Below are 20,113 nucleotides of genomic sequence, written 5' to 3' on the forward strand. Positions count from 1 at the left end.
ATAAAGAAACAACATACAAATACTTACGCAGGGATATTAGCATTGATACTCGTATATGCGTATAATACATTTTCCTATATACAAGACAACAGAGAGAACAATGAATGTACCTTTGGTAATGGTCCCCACCAGGAAACTTTGGGGAAGGAAAAAACCTTGAGTTGAAGATAGCGATTTCTTTCCTTTATGACAGTGGCATAGCAGCCGCCCCCGCGATGGTGGTCTCTAAGCTCCTGAGATTTTATACAGTGTCGGTTTTTTTTTTTTTAAAATACGAAATAGACAAAATGCACGTCAACAATGACAAAATTTGAACTCGAAATTCACTGATGTGGGCACTAAATAGATCTGGTCTATGTTTTCTTGTCGGTGAACGCCGCTCGGGATCAAGTGATGATAAAATTTGCTGACTGCACCAAACTTAACACTCCTAAGTAACTAGCAGGTATATATTTTTCACAATTATAATTCTAATACTGCCTACGTTGTTAGGTTAGGAGGGCAAGTTTAAGGCTCTTAGGCCTTAGCAGCCAATTTTCGCGACGTGTGCACGTTGCGTTACATTATCTTCTCCCATCTCTCTTATCACTACTGTGTGCCTGTAATTTGACATTCTGATATTGTGTTCGGTTTTCTTAGAGCTTTTCTTTCAATCCTCGTTTTTTATTGCATACAACAATGTGCATAATATTCACAATGATGGACAACTTGCCTACTGCTGCATTTGGAAACTGGAAGTAACAAAATTAAAGTAATTGAATAAATCTAATTTTATGTTGGTATAATTGTTAGTTATTTTCGCTTGTTCATTCCTAATCTTCGGGGAGTCTTGTCCAGACTTCGAGGTGCCAAGCGTTCTTCTCACGCCTGCTTCCCTCTGAAGCTCAAATGCTATGGAAGAATAAAGCTTTGAATTCAAAGCATTTAGAAGGAAAACTTTTAATGTTAATTTTGCATTTAATTCTAATGATGTTAATACAAATAAATACATTACATAAACGTGTGTAGAATTATTTCAGATCAACAACTTACTGCTCAGGTAAAGAGCTAAAGATTTGTTGCAAGTCCGCTTTTTAAACAGATAAACTAATCGGGACTGGATGGGATCCGGACTATGTGCCTCCACCTGACATCCAATCTGAGACCACTTGCTTACAAAGCTTGATTATATAGTGGCACCGTTCTTAGTCCACTATTAATATATGTACAGAAAAATGTCAGCACTGGGAAAAATACTATATTACTGGATTGTAAGAAGAAGTGTAAAATAATTGTAAAATTTAAGAGAAGAAGAAGTTACGAGAATTTACGAATAATACAGCTGTCCTAAATGTTGTTAATGTTTTGTGCTTAATAGGTTAGATGAATCAGGTGAGTTAAATTGACTTGAGCTTTATTTCAAACCCACTTTATATATAAATAGGCTAGTCATTGTGGACCTACAATTTAAAGTTAAATCATAACACAATGTGTCTCCATCGAACACAGGACACTTGATTACAAGGCAAGGACGTTCCTCCTACACCATCGGGGAGGCCCTACAGATATAACAGCCAAATTATAATTCATAACTCCAAGTTACTTAGGGACAAAAAAAATACTACACTAACACGAAAAAAATACCTAACTTCACAGAATTTAATACTAGCATGTTCCTTTCTTTAACACGGAATTAGCATTAGTCGCAGCCAAAGATCTGCTGCTTATACGCTCTCCTCATAACAAACTTCAATAAAAAATTAAAACAGGAATGTTTCTCTTCGTCAAATACTGGACAGTCTGAAAAACAAAAATGCTAGATCTAGATTTTACTTCTAGTCCGTCTTTGTTTACGTGTAGAACGCAAGGGTAACGTTTCAGGGTTCGAATCCTAGAAAAGCATGCCTTTGTACTTGTCTTTTGTTGCATCATGACAAGTCACTAACAGTTCTGGGTTGTAACGATTTCATTGACTTTCAGTTGGATAATTACAACCCAGAAGTGCCAGTGACCGTACAAATGGTTTCAACGGCAGAGTTCTTCTACTGCTTGCACAAGTGAGTGTTATCTGCTACAGTAATCGTCAAGTCGTTCCCCTTCTTCCACTCATCGGGCTGCCAGAGTAGTGCGTAAGAATTATTTTGACCGGTATCTAATTTTCGCTCCAGGCTACAAGCAAGGTCTAACAAAATAATTAGTCATGCGATATAACATGACGATTATTATTAGAGATTATTTATGAATTGCTCTTTTGCAAAGTGAAATAGTTTTCCCTTTCGCTAAAGTTAACAACAATGAGATAGCAAAGTAAAGAACTATGAATCAAAACAAAGACAATAGCTACCAGACAGCGTTTGCCTTTCTTTGACGCTTTACTTATGAAACTGGCCTGTGATCGAACATTTCGTTCCCAGTTTTTTTTAAATTTATTATTATTTTACAAATATTTTTTTTAAATCTTGTATTTACAAGGACAAGCAAACAAACAAAAGTAAGAATGTCTTATTTCAAATTGTTAACCGCCCTGAGCCAAAGGTTGAGGGGGTTTGAAATGCAAAAGTTAACTTTCGTACTTGGTTATTGGAGAGAACGTGCATAGTATTAATATAACGAATGGTTTGTCCAATGAATGTATAATACTTGTAATTGTGACAGACAGGCGGAGCAAAGGACGAAAATCCCGTGGATACAACAAAACCAGAACTGCATACCCAGCCCAAAACTTGACAAATTGAAATTAAAAGTGCGCAAATGTAGAAATATTATGAACCAGTTATTGGTCCACCATTTCCAGCTGAATTGTATATTTAAACATCTGTCGTAAGTGACTTATGGAAAGTTTCATCTGCACATTATTTTGCAAAACTCTACCTTTACAATTCTACTTTCCTCTCTATAGGTATATACATACCATGTTCGATATCCGGTAAAGGGACACAGTGGTTCGGATTTTATTTTAAAATTGTAGGTCCAGTCCCGTTTAACCTATCTGTGCATAAAAGTGGACTTGAAACTATACGTAAAAAAGATCCACAGATATGCCGACCTCCGTACGGAGTGGTTAGGAGAGTTTACGACGCCAATGGTAACGACATATGTTTTCTTTGTGAGTGTTCCTGCATCAATTTCGTAATTTCATCGTATCATCACTCATCTTCATCGTTGCGATTAGCCAAAAGTGATAGCAAAGCGATGCAAAATAACAAAATCAAATCACACACAAACAACATACATACAGTGAAGAAACTTAGTAGCAGTAAAAGTTTTGCATTTCAGTTCACAATTACGTGTGTTTTACATTGAAGGCACATTAAGTAATGTTTTGCGATGGATCCAAAATATGTCTGTTACTGACAGTCAATTGTTTTTTTCCTCCCTTCCGTACAGCCTTCACCCGAGTATCGAGACGTCGCCAGTTTCCATCAATGTTTCGTCGACAAAGGCTTCAACAACGATAAATATCACATCTCTACTTTCGATGCGTAAGCTTCATGATTATACTGTTTAGTACTGAATAAAGGTGACGACCATCCGTTGAAAAATGCTGAACATTTTGGCAACGCAGAGGCAGGATTACATGGTAAAGAGCTCATTGCGTCAAGCAGGCTCTGGCAACTCCCTTACAGTTGACAATTTTGCAACAGCGCCAGTGAATTTCTCATCTTGCTCAAGCTCTAACATCAAAATCAAAATCATTATATCTACTTCTTTTAAGTGGAGTTCGACGTCTAATCATACATCGGATAATTCACTTCCTTTGCTGCTGATACGTTTTTGCCTTTCAAGTAAATGCAGGATTGATTGATTTGGTGTTTTAAGTCCACTTTATGCACAGTAAAGCAAATCGGGACTGGACCTAAAGTTTAAACCCGAAATACTGTGTGTCTCCATCCGGTATCGAACTCGAGGCCCCTTGATTACAAGGCGACCACGCTACCATTGCGCCATCGGAGAGGCCCAAGTAAATGCAGGAAAATCAGGCCTTCTGTAAGAAGCTGATTAAAAACGTTTCTGCTCTGTCCCTCGCCCTCCTGCAAGATAGCGATAAGAAGTGCTTGCTTCTTTTTTTCTTTTCGCCGAACTACATTGAGTTAAACATGTCAAATGCAGTACAAGAAGACCTGTGACCGGTGGTTGACTGCGGACGGAGTAGATAGTCAAAATGTTACAAATGGAACATTGGACCTATCTTTCTACATTAAACTACATTACTCTTTCAATTAATATACTTTAATTTCTAACTTATCCAATTTATCTTCCAGCCGGACGCTCATTTCTTTCATGGTTCGTTTACTTTCCTCCACATTATGATACAACATGTCAAATTTTTTATTCTAATTTTGCCTATATGGTACCACATAAAAAACAACAACTACATTCTATTGCTCCCTCATAAGAAAGTTCATTGCCTCATCACTCAAGTATTTTATTCCAGCCTATTTCAGCTGCTTCGTCCTGAGAAGGAGAGATCGACGTTCGAACAATGTTTGTACCACTGACCTACTTATCGGTAGCTCGCTAATCCCTTAATCCCTTACAGCTGCAACGAAAGAGCCTGTTCACCCGATCAAACTATACAGCTTTTACTCTTCACTTTCTTACGTCAACACAAATATTTTACACACAAATAATCCTATCTGAACTTATTATTAACATATATTCATATTTTCACTCACTGATTGACGCATAGTCGTAACGTAATTTCCTGAGAAATATGGTGCGAAAAGATGAATTCCCCCATTTATAAAAGTTCGACTCTGTTGTTGAGTGCGTTGGGTGATCGTACACTCAAGTCGAGTCCCGTCAGCCTGGACGAGGCTGTTTTGCGAGTCTCTCTTCATCCATTTAACATAATCAAGATTCATCGTCGTGAATTGCCAAAAATTGAAGAAAAGAGACGTAAAATAAATAATAAATATCAAATACAAATGACTTCTAAAAAACAGTGGCCTGGCCAACGACAAAGCTTCGTACTGTCCATAACTGCACAAATTAACCTAACAGTCCATAACTCCCCCCCCCCCCCCACGTCCCTTTTGAACAGGGAATCATTTCGTGGGCTTATAACTGAACAAAATATAAGACATAAAAAAGAACAAAGTAGGTTTCAGAGGTGACCAGTGGCATAGCAGCAGCTCCCTCAATGCAGGGAAGGGGGAAGCTAGGGACCTGTCTATGCAGTAAAGTACAGCTGTTCCCTGTGCATTGCGCCATGACTGAATATCACGGGAGTGTGGACTGTGGAGTTATAGGGCATAATATGATAAGATGACCTGATTACTGCAACAATTCTATGCTGTCTCTCTTCGCCCGAAAAATATACGCAGTGTTAGTGGTATAGGTGACTTCGCACACACCGCACTGCGACAGAAGGGGGCCTAAGCCTCAAGACTACATTCCGAGATCGGAAAGTGAAAGAAAGAAAATAATTATGATGATAAATTGAATTCAAGTTTCTCCGATTTGAAACACAATTTGTTAAATACTTTTTAATTTTGCGTACGTGTTATGTGTACCCATATTTCTATTATTCATTTAAATTATTAAACTAATTAGTATGTTAATATCTGCTATTTATATATCAAGTTAAAACATCATGACACTTTGCTGAATGAGTTGAAAGGCGCTAAGACTTAAAATGTGCTAAGGGAACAGAGAACAGGCGATTGCTTTACAAGCCGTTAACATGTGCTGTTCCCGAACAGCGATATCTCATTATATCTAATCATCACGATCTCCTGCACAAACACTGCGTCATAAATGAAACAATAAAGAAAGATTCCGCCGAACTACCGTCCAATTCAAAATTATGGCTACTCGAGTTTGCTCTCGAATTAAAAATTAGCCAGTTAAGTTATTGAATTGTGAATTAAGCTATAATAACTATTTTTTTCAATTATGCCTTCAATTTCTTATCCTCGTGAGAACCAAATAAAATGCCGCTTTTTTGGTGTTTTCCGAACTACACTCTCTTTGAGATTCTGTAATTAAAAAAACTTGTGGTCCAATCGTGACGAAATTTAAATACGTAGCTCTACTGGTTAATGTTTTGATTGGAGCTCAAACTCGAGTTTCCATAATGTTTAATCCGACTGTAGACAATCATTCCCTTTCAGGTCAATTGCCCTCAAATAGTACCAACACAGAGAAAACAGGAATGGCATAGTACTTTCAAGCGACAACCCTGGAATCAGCCAAAAACGGCGTCACCCACTCCCTCCCCTTCCTTGACGTCCCCTAGCCCACAAGCAAGAAAAAACAGCGTCGGAGATCCAATTGCGTACATGGGTCAATGTTGAGGGTCTCAAACTATTTTAAACGTTTAATTCAAATATAAACGAAAGAAGGCAAGGAGAGGAGATTTAAAATTGTAAACAGATTTAATAAAGGATTCAAAGGTTCCTAGGTAATCGAAGATATGTGGCCCCCGAGAAAAGTAAGTTTACACTGGATATAAAGCTTACACTGGATATAAAGCAAAGCAAACAGCCCGACTATTTATTAAAGTTCTTGAAAGAAATGGGCCAGAGGAAAAAGGCCATCCCTTTGGCTGGTCGCAAATCCGAGTTAACCAATTTTCAGGACCAAACTTGAAACCAAAGCTGAAGAAATGAAAACAGACAGTTTCTGGATCAGCGCTTCTTTCAAATATTCATTGCCGATAATTGCGAAGATGAGGGTGAATGGTAATACGATCAGATTGATGAAGTGACAATCACAAACCTATATGGACGACACAACCAAGGCACCAGACCATGGACGTCCGCAGGATTTTTTCCAGGGAGGGGCAAGGAAGGTATTTTTTTCCAGGGGGGGGGCAAACGAAGGCAAAATTTCCCCAAAAATAGTGTTGTTCCCTAAAAAACATTGCTTAAATATGAATTTATGGTGTTCATGCAATAATTAACACAAATTATTGTGGCTAAAATGAAATTATATGTGTGAAATACATATTTTTTGGTTGACTTTCATTTTCCAGGGGGGGGCCACGGCCCCCCCTTGCCCCCCCTTCCGGACGCCCATGCACCAGACACTCGTTAGTCTGATAAATACAGTTCAGGGTCAGACTCCAAGACACACATTTTGGCGAAGTACAAGATAATTTCGACTGTATATTCTTCTTATTCAATTTATTCGACATAGCATGCAGCTTTTCTTGCATAACAATTGTGTTACTGAATTCTAATTAGATTTCTTTATGTGTAAATATTTAGCGTACTACAAACTGCACGAGAAATTACGCTACTGGTTTTATATATAGCCTCATTAATGAGTTCCTCAGCGAGGGGTGGTGGGGGGGGGGTTGCAAAACTGATATAGCAGTCACCGTAATCAAGATGTCTCGGACTCGATTTTCAGTGGCGGCACATATAAATAGTATAAATACCGTCACAATAATAGCAATAATAACCTGTGCTAAGGTGATTATGCATACCCATAAACCACAAGGTAAAATGGTTTCTGTGAAAGGGGGAAATGAACGTACGACAATTAAGGTAACATTGTCCAGATAGGCTACTGAAACACTCCTTAACACTCCCAAATAAATTAGTCTGCGCTTGCATATGTGTGTGAGGGGAAGGGATAGGGGAGCGTATAGTTTTGAATTCTATCACCCTCGTGTTTAAGTGACATTTCAGAAGCTGAATATCTTTTCCCCGGCATCATGAAACATGACCTTGAGACTGCGTATCGTATCGTTAACTAAATAACGAAGAAAAGGATGGTAATTGGACATTATTGATTTTTTGGTGTAGTTCACTTTTCTTTTCTGTCACTTTTGACTAATCGCGAATATGAGGATGAGCTCTGCATTTCTCCTTATATTTAAGTCGCAATTAGTCATCATGCACAGTTTTTTGCTCCACAACTACGTAAGTTTGAGTAGAAAAGAATAGTTACAAGGAACACAGACATTTTCTAGTAAAAAAGCATGATCTCGGCGCTTTACAAAAGTAGGAAAAACATTTTTTCTTTGTAATTAACAAATCACCCAACTTTTTAACCGCTACGACCACTAGGCCTAACCATAACAAAGCGTATCAGGTTCAACTACAGTTTCTGCCTCGATCAATACTCTCATCACGGGAATTTTAACGTCCTTTCTACAACAATCCTTTCTCAAAAACCACGATAGTGCAGTTATGCAACGTGCGTGTATAAATTTTAGCCACAGAAGATCCTGCATGTGTAGGGGTTCGAGGAATAGAGTGTCTGCCAAATGGCAACCGTTACGGAGTAAGGGGGACGGGATGGATAAGGCCGCATTTACACCGAATGTTCCCTGCAAACGTTATGAACTCTTTGTTACCAACACGGTTAACAACAGATGTTGTCAAAATGTTGGTAGCCATAACACTACTTTCACTTTACTTTTGTTAATAACTTTTGTTAACATTTTGGCTGCCAGATGCCGACCGTGGAGGACGTTGTACTCTCTGTGGCAGCATGTGTCATTTTGTCGAAACACATAAGACCGAAGATTCTGGGTGAGACCTTCACTGCGGACAGGAGCTAATTGTAGGGGAAGTGCCCTTTGATCTGTAGCGACTTCTAGTGGATAACAACATTTCTGTTTCCAACACGGGAAATCTGTTGAAAACATGAGATGTTGATAAGAAATTCACAAGCGTTCTTCGAAATATTAACGACATTTGCTGGTAACATGTGTGAGCAACCCCGGTGTAAACGCGGCTTAAGAGCATGGATAAATCCTGGAAAGTTTCGATACAAAGTTTGTTTTCCAACAGTTTTGTTATCCTGAATTGGTATTGAACTACAGCTAGGATCGTAGCAGTTAGTTAACACACTATTCTGTTCATCTTTTGAAACTTTTCAGGTACTACAAATCGACAATAACACCCGAAATAGACGATTACGTTACATTTACATGTACATGTACATTTACAAGGCAACGACGCACAATATATTTCTTTCTGTACTGAAAACTTCCGTTTCACTTTACGAAAAGAATATAGAAACTTAGGAAAATATACTGGCTCTAGATTAAGAATCATAACATTGTGTAAGATGACATGAACTTTCGCTTGCTATTCATAAGTAAATATTGAACAGTATTTATTGATTTCATTAAACAAGGGAACAAATGAAAAAGTGTGAGCAAAATAATTAGTTGCAAGTCTAGATTCAATGGTGACAGTTGTTGCTTGATATGTTGAAAATCTCGCCGTAACTGCCGACCTGAAGGCACCATGCAGTGCATATCAGCTCACTCTGTGTGGGAGTATGTAAATAGGAGTCCTAAACCAGCCTCAAATATGGTGTTAGAGATTTCAGAAACTGGAAAAATTCGATTGAAAATTTAAAGTTCATGGAAAACTTAAACTAATTTTACCTCGGAAAATAATAGTTGTCTCAATAATCAAATCGACTGAGGAGAAAGTATTTTATATTTTAAACTTTTTGGATGTTATTGTTAGTTCATTCAAAATATCTTGCTCATGATAACCTGTACTCAGAAGAAAATTGCTACTACGAAAGAAAATTTCGTAGAACGTTTAAAAGACAAGGTAAAATTTTCCAAAATATTGAATTCAATAATTGTCTCTTCATTCCGTTTCCAGTCTCATAACTCTTATTTTGATCAAATATTGCTTATTTGATATATTAAAAATGTTTATGTGCAGATCTACCTGCTAATTTTATAAATCAGCGTTTAAAATGTTTTACATTATTAATGACTAGGCTATATATCTTGCAATTTCTTGCGCAACTCACACTGTTTCACATGCAAAATTATTTTTCACTTTCAACCCCTCTAGTGCATTCCAATTTAATAATTTGATTCCACCCCCCAAATAATTTGAAGCTACAGAAAGCAGTGATAATTCCTAATACTTTTGCCTTACGAATTTGAAAAAAGTGGTACAGCAGCATGCCTGTGGTTTCATTTGAGGTGGGGGGGCTAAACCTAGAGCCTATTGAACGTAGAGGCAACTTTAGTAAATAAGGCACAAACGGGTTTTCCTCTCTCCTTATGTATGTGTTTGTATGTGTTACCCCAGAAAACCAGAGAAGACGTAGAGTGAGGTACCGACAGATTTTTTCTTAGTGTTTAGAACTAAGTTACAATATTTAGAACTAAATTATAATATTTAGAACTAAATCAACCTTTTTATTTGCGTATTTTATTCATTATTCATAAATTAATATTCATATATTTATAAGACACAAATTATTCATAAACCAAAAGAGTTGATATAGTTTCAAATATTACAAATTAGTTCTAAATATTATAATTTAGTTCTGAATTTTGTAACTTTCTTCTAAACACTAAAAATGAAACTGCCGGTATTTCATTCTCATTCTACCTCTACTAACCAGGTAGTACATAACAGCGGTGTTGAGAAGCACTGGCCTGGAGAAAAGATTAAAAAATTGCTTCAATGTAAGAGAGGTGGTCAGAATTGCAACAGCGTGTTTGTATTCTTTAATTTACATATGTTTTCAGCCACTATTGGTGACGACAAAGGTGAATTATGAGTTACAGTTACAAAGGTACACTCATACCCAGGCCAGAACTTGAACATACTTGATTGATTTATTTAAATTATGGACACGTCAGCACATTGGCCATTGCATTTAGCACTCACTTGGATTTCCAACCGAGTTCTCACTGCTTTATTTGAAAATGTTGATTTTTCTCAAAATTTCGGAGTGGTTCTAGTCCCTTCAAGCCTCCCCCTCTTCTGCCTACGCCAGTGATTACAATCGAGACAAATACTAGAACTGCTGTGGTCCGCAGGGCAAACATGTCAACACAAAGCAAAGGATTATGCTGCCTGTGTGTCTGGGCTCCAGATCCTCGTAATTCTGCAGAATGCGGCCCAGGCCTTTGGCACGTGGAATTTCTACCCTTCACGAAAGTCACACCTTACACCAGCCACAGGGAATCGAACCCGGATCCCTCGCTACGTAGGTTACCAGTATACCACTCAACACGCTCGACCACCGAGATATCTACCTGTACATATGACCCAATAAAAAGCACACAAGAATGCTGCACGCTAGGTTGATGGAAATCAGATAGCCTAATTATTAAAGAATACTTTTCACTGCAAGGTGGAAGTTTAACGACTAACTGATATAAATCATACTATACAAAAAATATTTTAGTTTGTGTATTTTTTACTTCAGAAGATGTATGCTATCTTAAATATTCCCTCAAAATATTCTAAAGTTCATGAAATACTGTTGTTTTGTTAAACAAACTTTACTTCTTTCCCACCTGTGTATCTCAGATGACGTCATACGCCAGAAGGGCGAGTTTTCAGGACCGCGTTGCATTCACCTTGTGGTCTTTCCACAATGGGAGAGCGCCAGCTCTAACCCCTATACATTTGTTCGTTCGTGGATTTCCCCTATAACACGTGTCCCTTGCAATTGTTGATATTGCATGATGTACGTAACACTCCGTGGTGATGTGGTTAGCACAGCTAGCTACGGCGCCAGGTGTCTCGGGTTTAAATCCTGGTCTAGACATTGGTGTCATTTGTTATTTCATATCATCCTCATCTTCGCGATTAGCCAAAGGTGGCAGAAAAGGGAATTAAAATAAACCAAATCAATCAATCAATTATGGAGATATTTTAGAATGAGTAATCTTGAATTTCAGTCTGGCCATTATTTGTTTTGGTCAGTTTATAAATACTGTGAATCCTTCTTACAACATCGCAAGTATCATTAATGTTTTGGATTTTGCTCAAGCAAGACTCCCAAGTTGTTGTTTTTAAGTCGTCTCTCTTAACGAGGGCCCGACCCTGTGGCCGAGTGGTTAGCACATCGCGCTGCGATGCCAAGGGTCCCGGGTTCGAATCCCGGTCGGGCTTGGTTGTTTGTGAATGTCCATTCATCAAATTCATCATTTCATCACTCATCCCCATCTTCGCAAATTAGCCAAGAGGCACAAAACGCGAAGTAAAATAAACTAAATCAATCAATCAATCAATCTCTTAACGAGGAACGCTAGTGGCAACCCTGCCACGCCCCTGCTAGTTATGTCAGAGCAAGCGTTTGCTGTGTTGGGTTGCATACGTACAGGATAAGCGCTTTCGAGGTAAACTTTATAGGGAAAAGTTACTTGTTTTTATGATATCTACCAGCTCCCAAGCGTTGTTGAAAGAGTTTTGCGACACCCTGTATAGTAAACGTTCATGCAACTTCCCACTCTTTAAAATTATGCACTTTTTGCTGATGGCCCGCCATCATAAATTAGTAGGTAGGAAAAGAAACGGATGACACGCTCACTCAACAACAGGCCTTGCATCAGTGGTGCTTTCAAATCTGGGCCGATTAACAATTACAAAAGTCGGAACGAGTTTACGCCATAGATTGAGCTGATGCACTCGTATCCGGACTGAGATTTTCTGTCTTCTACAGATGACTGCAGGCATAGCAGCTTCGTCGACGGACAATATTTTCCAAATAACTGCCTTAAATCAAGAAATGTTCCAAAATAGTGGGACATTAAGTGAGATATAATATGTGGCTTCTTACAACTACATCCATGCAACGCTGTAATGCACTTTACTTTACCCTTGCATGTTTCACATTCATATTATTTATTAGTATTTTTTGTGTTAAGCACTCTACACCTTTCCAACGACATTGAAATCTAAAGTCTTAAAATACCACCATAAAATAGAGATTGTTCATTTTGTGATCGTAGGCTTATTGCACTTCGTCGCTGTGTATTAGTAGCGACATGTTTTGTGCTGCCATTGGTTGGAAATGTTCCGTGTATACGTCGAACCAAACTGTTTCTTTCAAGGTTAGTTGGTAAAACTACACACAATAATAAAACTAGACCGTATGATCGCAATAATCGAGACAGTTAGCTTCTTGTGCTTTTGTAGTCAGGTCAGTTCGTTCTGCCAAGACGACACCATATACTTTTTATAAGTAGTGAATTGAAAACATTTCTTGTGACTAAGAAATGTCTCCCTCTCTTGCTAATATCGGACTCTTGAGATAACAGTGCAGAATAATGGTTTGTTCGCCTCCACCTCAGTTTGGTGAAGCCACTTGTTTTATTGCGACATGTTATGAGAGTTTCTTAGTCGACATACCAACAAAATGTGACGCAACATCAGTTTAGGGTTGTACAGTCACGGACACTTCTGGGTAGTAATGATTCCATTGAAAGTCAATAGTGTTGCTACAACACAGAAGTGTGCGTGACTACAATATGATTATTTACCATAATATACTTCTCCCAACTCGGCCTCGAGAACATTGGTTCATTTCTTTTTCTTAATCGTGTTTTTTTATCCTGCGTTTGAGACTGGGTAACGACATGAAGACATACGATATTTAAACTTCTTGACTGTACGCTTGCTTTTGGTGCAAGTGGAACTAGTTTGTTTGAGTTGGTGCTTTAAGTCCGCTTTATTCACAGTAAGGATAATCGGGACTGGACCTACAGTTTAAAGTGGAATCCAAACCACGAAATTCCTCCACCGAGTATCGAACCCAGGACCCCCTGATTACAAGGCGACGAAGCAACCTTTACGTCATTTTTTAAGGAATACCCCTAACCAGAAGTATCCCCCGTTTTTCAGTATATTCTCAAGATTTTCATTTCTCGGTTATTCTCAATTTTAAGTTTTTCTCATTTGGACAAACACAAATACCCGTGCCTTACCCGGGACTCGAACCCGGAACCCCTGGCGTCGTAGCGCGCCGTGCTAACCAGTCCGCCACGGAGGTCGACATGGCCATCGGGGAGGCCTTAGGTGGAACTCGTACCCCTCCTACTTGACTGCGAGAAGAACTACCGAAGTAAGAAAGGACCGGGCTTCCGGTAAAAAAGGCGCGAAAACGAAATGCTTGTGCTAGGACGCAAAGATACACCAGCAAACTTCATGGGTGACGTGGAAGTAGAGGTCAGGTGATCAACAGTTACTGTGAATGGGTGGTTGCAAGGAATGAGATTTATAAAACGTTTTATTGTTCGCTCCATTCGCGAAACAAATATTTCTGTACGCTTCACATCAAGTTTATACGTCAATCATTCATTACGAGTATTACAATTATGCCCTATCTCAGAGGATCCCAAACTTTGTAATTTTAAAATTTTTCCGCGGCGCCCAAGTCAGAATGTAGGCATAGGCCTATCTAAAACTTGCAACGCTAAGTTAGTGTTGTTAGGTTGCTTGCCTTAAGTTAAAAAATAAGCACATATTTCAAATTCAGAAACATTGTTTATGTAAAAAGGACTAAATAAGCTAATGTTTGGAACAATCATATCTAAAACCATCTGTAGACTAACAAGTAAGTGACATTTCAGTGAAAATATCGCACCCCTGGGCGCCGCGGAGCACACTTTGGGAATCACTGCCCTATTCAATTTTGAATCAGTTTGTGAAGAAAGGTTTAATTAAAATGTCGATTAAGACTCACACCATTATATACTTGGATAGTTTTACTGTACTGGACTTCTGGTAAATTAACACTTAATTCATTTTACAAAGAAATGAAATAAGTGACTTTTTCCTTTGCTCGTTTTGTTCAAATGTACAGTCTACATGGAACAGCCATCTGAAGCACCACTCTCCTCCACAAACTTAATAACTCCAACAGAAGTAATTTTTTGTCGACTATAGTCTCCAAATTCTGTTCTCAGGCAGAGAGACAAAATCGTTACAATTCTATTGCGAGTGACCCTTCACAACGATGAAGAAAGTGAGATCCTAGTTCCAGCAAATAAATTGTTAGGGCTGCTTCGGTAGATTATAGTGCACGCTGAGTGTGCACAGAAAATAGAGTTTCAAATATAATGAGTGGCTTCGCAAATGATCTGCGGAGACTGTATTTGTATAAGCATTCTCTTCCTTCCCTGAGGATAATTGAATAAAACAATGGCTTGGTGTAGCTTTCAGAGGCGAGCGGCACGTGACACGCTTAACTTGCAAACCAGCATTCAGAAAGCGACAGGACAAGTTGCATGTGTCACTCTGATTAGGCAATTTTCTCAATACCGTGCTCTTGTTAGCTCATGCGCGGGGAATGTTTGAATTTAAACTAACTTTTCTAGTGTCGCTTGCAGCTTGTAGCTTCTGTGTGAATTCTCCGTGTCGCTTGTCGCCTGTCACTTGTCGTCTGTCGTTTGCAGCTGTTTTGCTTTGTAAGGGAGATTTCACACGAAAGCGACAACCAACACCTGTCCCTTGGAAGTGAACCAGCAGTAATGAATTGAACCTTTCGAACAGAAGCGACACGACAAGATGCAGGTGTCGCTTGTAGCTTGCGTGTCGCTTTGATTTGCCAGTTTTGTTAATACTGTGCATCATGTCGCTTCGTACTTTTGTTCTCGTATGCGCGGTGAATGTTTTGCCTTATATTGAATTTTCTAATCTCGCTTGTTGCTTTGGTATAAAATCTCCATGTCGCCAGTCTCCTGCCGTTTAAGCAGATTCCATACCGAAGCGTAACGCGACAAGCGACAAGCCTCGGTAATCAATGCTACGTTTCGAACTGATACAGCACGGTAAGCTGCAAATATTGCATGTCGCTTTTTTATCAATGTTGTGCATCGTGACGCCTCCACTTGTTGTAGTGCACGGGCGGTGAATGTTTTAGTCTACAAGCCAAAAGGGACCCGTGTCTCTTATCGATGTGGAAGCACACTGTCGCTTGTCGCCTGCGTCAGAATTCTTCCCCTGACCCCTTCAAGGAGACTTCAGATCGAAGCGACAAGTGGCAGGCGACAACCGACAGGCAACACTGGCATGGACGTCAGCAGGTTTTTTTTTCCAGGGAGGGGCAAGGATGGTATTTTTCCAGGGGGGGCAAATAAGCCACATTTTCCCCAATGTTCCTTCAAAAAACATTGTTTGCATTTGAATTTATCATGTTCGTGCATTAAAAAACACTTATTATTGTGGCTGAAATGAAATTATATGTGTGAAATATATTATTTGTTTGACTTTTCCAGGGGGGGCACGGCCCCCCCTTGCCCCCCTTCCGGACACCCACGAACACTGGCGACTTCAATCTAAAGCAAGAAATTCACCGCTCATGCTCGAAAAACCTAATGCATCGACCCGGAAGCGACATGTGCAGCTTGCCCTGTCGCATCAATGCGAAAGGTCGAATTGATTACTGAGGGTTCAATTCCAAGCCGTACGTATCTCTTGTCGCTTGTTACATATTGCGTTTCGCTTGGTAGCGTTCCAATAAAGAGCTTCGTTTCACACAGTTGCCATGATAGGCCGCACAAGCCTGCTTTGATTTCTGAAATCTTCAAACAACACAAAAAAGTATGCAAAGTAAAAATTAGATTCAGCGATTAGGGTAAATGTAATTACTTTCTCAATTCCACAGTGGGGCAAAAACTCCTTAAGTACGCCACTGACTGCGCCGCAGTTAATCCCTTCCTTACTCCGCCGCGAGAGGAACTCTTCTTTTTTTTCCCCCTCCCCTTCCGAATGCTCTGCGCCGACGAGACAGATACATGCAAGCTACGCGCTCTCAATTGACGCCGTAAAGCGCGTTTCACAACTATTGCCCAATTCGGTATGGCACGTAGCTGCTTACACACAGGAAGAAATCATGTGACCTACAAGAATTGTGATTGGTTGGACGGGTTTTGCAATATTGAATGGTACCCACAACGGATGCAATTGTATTAAAATTACAACACGTAAATTAGACAGGTGATATTGGTACCAGGTTCCAACAAGAATAGTAACCATTTTTTCGTCAGGAAAACTGCATAAATGATAATTTTCAAAAACCACGGTGGTATTTGTAATCACATGCATGGTCTCGACATTTTAAAATGAATTTGATTATGCTAATTTATCAAATTATAGTGGTTCCAACAACATATGTGCACTCACTCGGGCCTTATAAGACCACGTTTACACGTATGGGTGTGTGTGTGTGTGTGTGTGTGTGTGTTTACATACACACATACGTACATACGTTCATACACGCCTAGAATTACACTAATGATATTTTCTGTGGACAATGACACTACATACGTTTTTTCCCAGACTGAACTTTCATCAAGGACCTTGTCCCCCGCCCCCTAACCAAAGGGTCTGTGCACGCCTATGTACTTACGTACAAAATAGGAAATGCCAGTTTTCGAGGTCACAACCAGTACTCAACGAGCAAAATATTACAAAGGAAAGTCATTTGACTTGATGTCCTCTATGTCCTGTGAATGGTTGCTAGAAAATCTCAATTTTTGTGATTGCTATTTTTTTTTCAATTATACTTACTAGGATAAGGCCAAAATTGTTTCTACCTTCATTCCAAGACATGAATATATCCATTGCATTTATTCCTGTTTTACCAAGTGTACATTCCACAACGCTGTCATCGCCCTGGAATACAGAAAATGGTATAAATTAGCACGAACACTTTATACACACACACATATACAAATACGAGTATATACACACTCACACACACACACTTTCATCACAAAAAGTTTTGAATATTATTATGTTTGGCAATAGGTGATAGGGACGGTGGCATATGTCAGTGAAAAGACCAGAACGTTCACCAGACAGATACCATGTGTTGTTGAATTCCAAGTCCGTGTCTATCACCTATTGTCTAACTCTAATGTAACAATATTCCAATCTTTTTGTGAGGAGTGTGTGTATGTATGTATGGGTCTGCGCAGCTTCCTTTGCCTGTGGTTCCACTATACTTGATTGCACGTCTTATTCATACATACCAAACCCTCTGCAAATGACTACATATTCTTACTACAATAATTCCGAAGTTAACCCTTTCTAAAGACTCTCAAATTTCAACCTCTCTTCCACGTGTAGTACACCCTAGACTGGAGTTACCAGACTAACGAGTCTCTGGGTCTGTGGGTTTCTCTTGTGTTCTGTCCACGTGCTTTTGATTGTCCCTTCATCTATTTCATCTCATCACAATTCATCCTCATCTTAGCGATTAGCCAAAATTTGCATAAAAGCAAAGTAAAATAAATTAATCGATCAATCCAAATCAAAGTTAATCCATCGGTGGCAACTGTGAGTCCGTGATGCGTGGTTGCCTATGTATCGAGGATAAAATCCTATTTTCGAGAACTTTTACCATGAAGAAGAAGAAACGTTCTTGAGAAAAATTACTTGTGTTAATGACTTCGGTACACTGTGAAAATGTTGTGCGATGACTAATAGTGTACTTATAAGCCTATGGGTCGAGACGCTAGACGAGACCGTCTTGACCTGGGCATGAGGGTTCGTTTTCAGTGCCCTTCATCAATTTCATCAATCATCCTCATCGTTGCGATTACACAAAAAGTGGCAGAAAAGGGACGCTTTGTAACAAAAATTAAATCGAGTCGCGTCGAGACCGAGAGCGAGTAGAGGTGCCGCCAAATCTCACCTCGATACCATCCTTAAAGATAGTTGTAAAGAAACAAAGAAGAACACAAAAATACTTTTTATCATTGATACCCCAGGCTGGGTGGTAGAGCGCACCTGTGTACAAAGCAAAACTAGGAAAATGTGAAAAGTAAATGAACTCTGAGGTTCTTGTACTTTATGTACAGATAGGATGATTGAGACTGGACATACAGTTTAAATTGAAGATTAAAATTGGTAAACGCTGTAAGTGCCACAAGAATTCAAACACCGTTTTCCACGTTAAACTGTGAAATGTGCCATGCTTGATAATGTGGTAAACGTGAAGTGGCTGGTAGCCCTCTAAGTAGTTCAAAGGGCGTGTAAAAAGGTCACTAGTGTGCACGTTCTTACGGGCTGATGTGCGGAACGATGCGATTTCCCGACACTTTCGCTTTTGGCACTTACATCGTTTACCACTTTTAGTCCTCAATTGTAGTCAGAAAGACTATGTGGTTCCACCGAGTATCGTATCCAGAGCTCCTTGATTTTAAGGCGAAGACAACGAAACCAAAAGTCCGAGATTCAAACCCTGGGATCGCGGAAGTCCAGAAACATGTAAGTATGAAACTTGGGGTGTAAGTTGTGACCTCTCGTAAGGAACACGGGCACAGAACCCAAAACGAGTCAACTGACACAAATACGTTCACTCCAATAACACATTAACGTTCATAAACTGCAAATGAAGCACTCTTTAGTGTGCCAAAATGCAGACAGAAATGCATGAAAGGGCACTTTTATCAGCTGGTGTTCAATGTGATGCACTAAAAAAATGCATCAATTGGGAAGATCAAACAAGATCATTTCAAAGGTAACAAAATTTCACTTTCCCTTGGTACATAAGGTTTAGCATAGTTCCGGGAGCAAGAGTGGCAAAAAGTGGGGTGCGGGCAACAGCCCGCTCGTCCCCCCTAATCGCCGCCACTGTTAATGTGTTATTGGAATTGACACGTTTTGGGATCTTTGTGCAAATGCCTTTTTGCAGACTAACGAGGCTTCGACGTCTGGACCTACAGACGTGCTTGTGTTGCGTCTTATTCATGTGTTTGCGATGTTTCCCTTATCGTTCTTATTTTATCACATTTCATTCACCCTTCACGATTAGGCAAGAACGTATGCAAACTTACCATCATCTCATCCTCCGAAAGTCCGACTGCCACATATTTATCATCATCATCAATTCTTCCTCCTAGTTCGAACACATAGTGGTCTCCTCTTTCCATAACTGTGGTGAGAAAGTCACACTTCTGATCTGATTCACAATTCGGAGGAAATCCAAAACAAGTCTTCTCAACATTGCAGCCTATGTACATTGAATTAAGGGTATCCTGAAACTAAACATTATGCAAAAATAATTAAAATTAAATGTATGCACCGTGTAAATACATGGGATGTATGTTCATGCGAACGGCCATCAATGTACCTTTAACATTTCATATTGCATGTACAAATTGTTTTTCAGTTTCTAATGATAATTCTGCAGTGGAAATATTTTTCTTACCTTCACGAGGAAAAGATTCCGTACACTCAAATTCAAATAAAATAATACCCAAATTGCCACCATGATATTCATTAATTATGTTTGGGCAAAATAAGGTTACTGAAACAAAACCATTAGTAAAACAAATGGTACACCCGAACACTCCTAGAACAAAACCTCTTCGTGGGGCATCATTCGATACAAAAAGTAAAATGAAGGGAAATAGTGATACGTAATTTGCGTATACATAATTATCTTT

General features: G+C 39.2%; 1 protein-coding gene across 1 annotated transcript in view; it reads right to left on the minus strand.

Moving 5' to 3' along the window:
• LOC145994957 (ferric reductase 1-like) overlaps positions 1–20,113 on the minus strand; it is a 177,313-nt gene that overhangs the window by 118,667 nt on the left and 38,533 nt on the right. The window contains exons 9-10 of the mRNA XM_083131491.1: positions 19,502–19,708; positions 17,229–17,333 (exon numbers count right to left, since the gene is read on the minus strand). Of these exons, the coding sequence (XP_082987617.1) occupies positions 17,229–17,333; positions 19,502–19,708 (312 nt within the window). The remainder of the gene's footprint in view (positions 1–17,228; positions 17,334–19,501; positions 19,709–20,113) is intronic.

Source organism: Lepisma saccharinum, chromosome 1 (assembly GCF_977018435.1).
Source record: "Lepisma saccharinum chromosome 1, izLepSacc3.1, whole genome shotgun sequence".
NCBI classification, from domain to species: Eukaryota; Metazoa; Arthropoda; class Insecta; order Zygentoma; family Lepismatidae; genus Lepisma; species Lepisma saccharinum.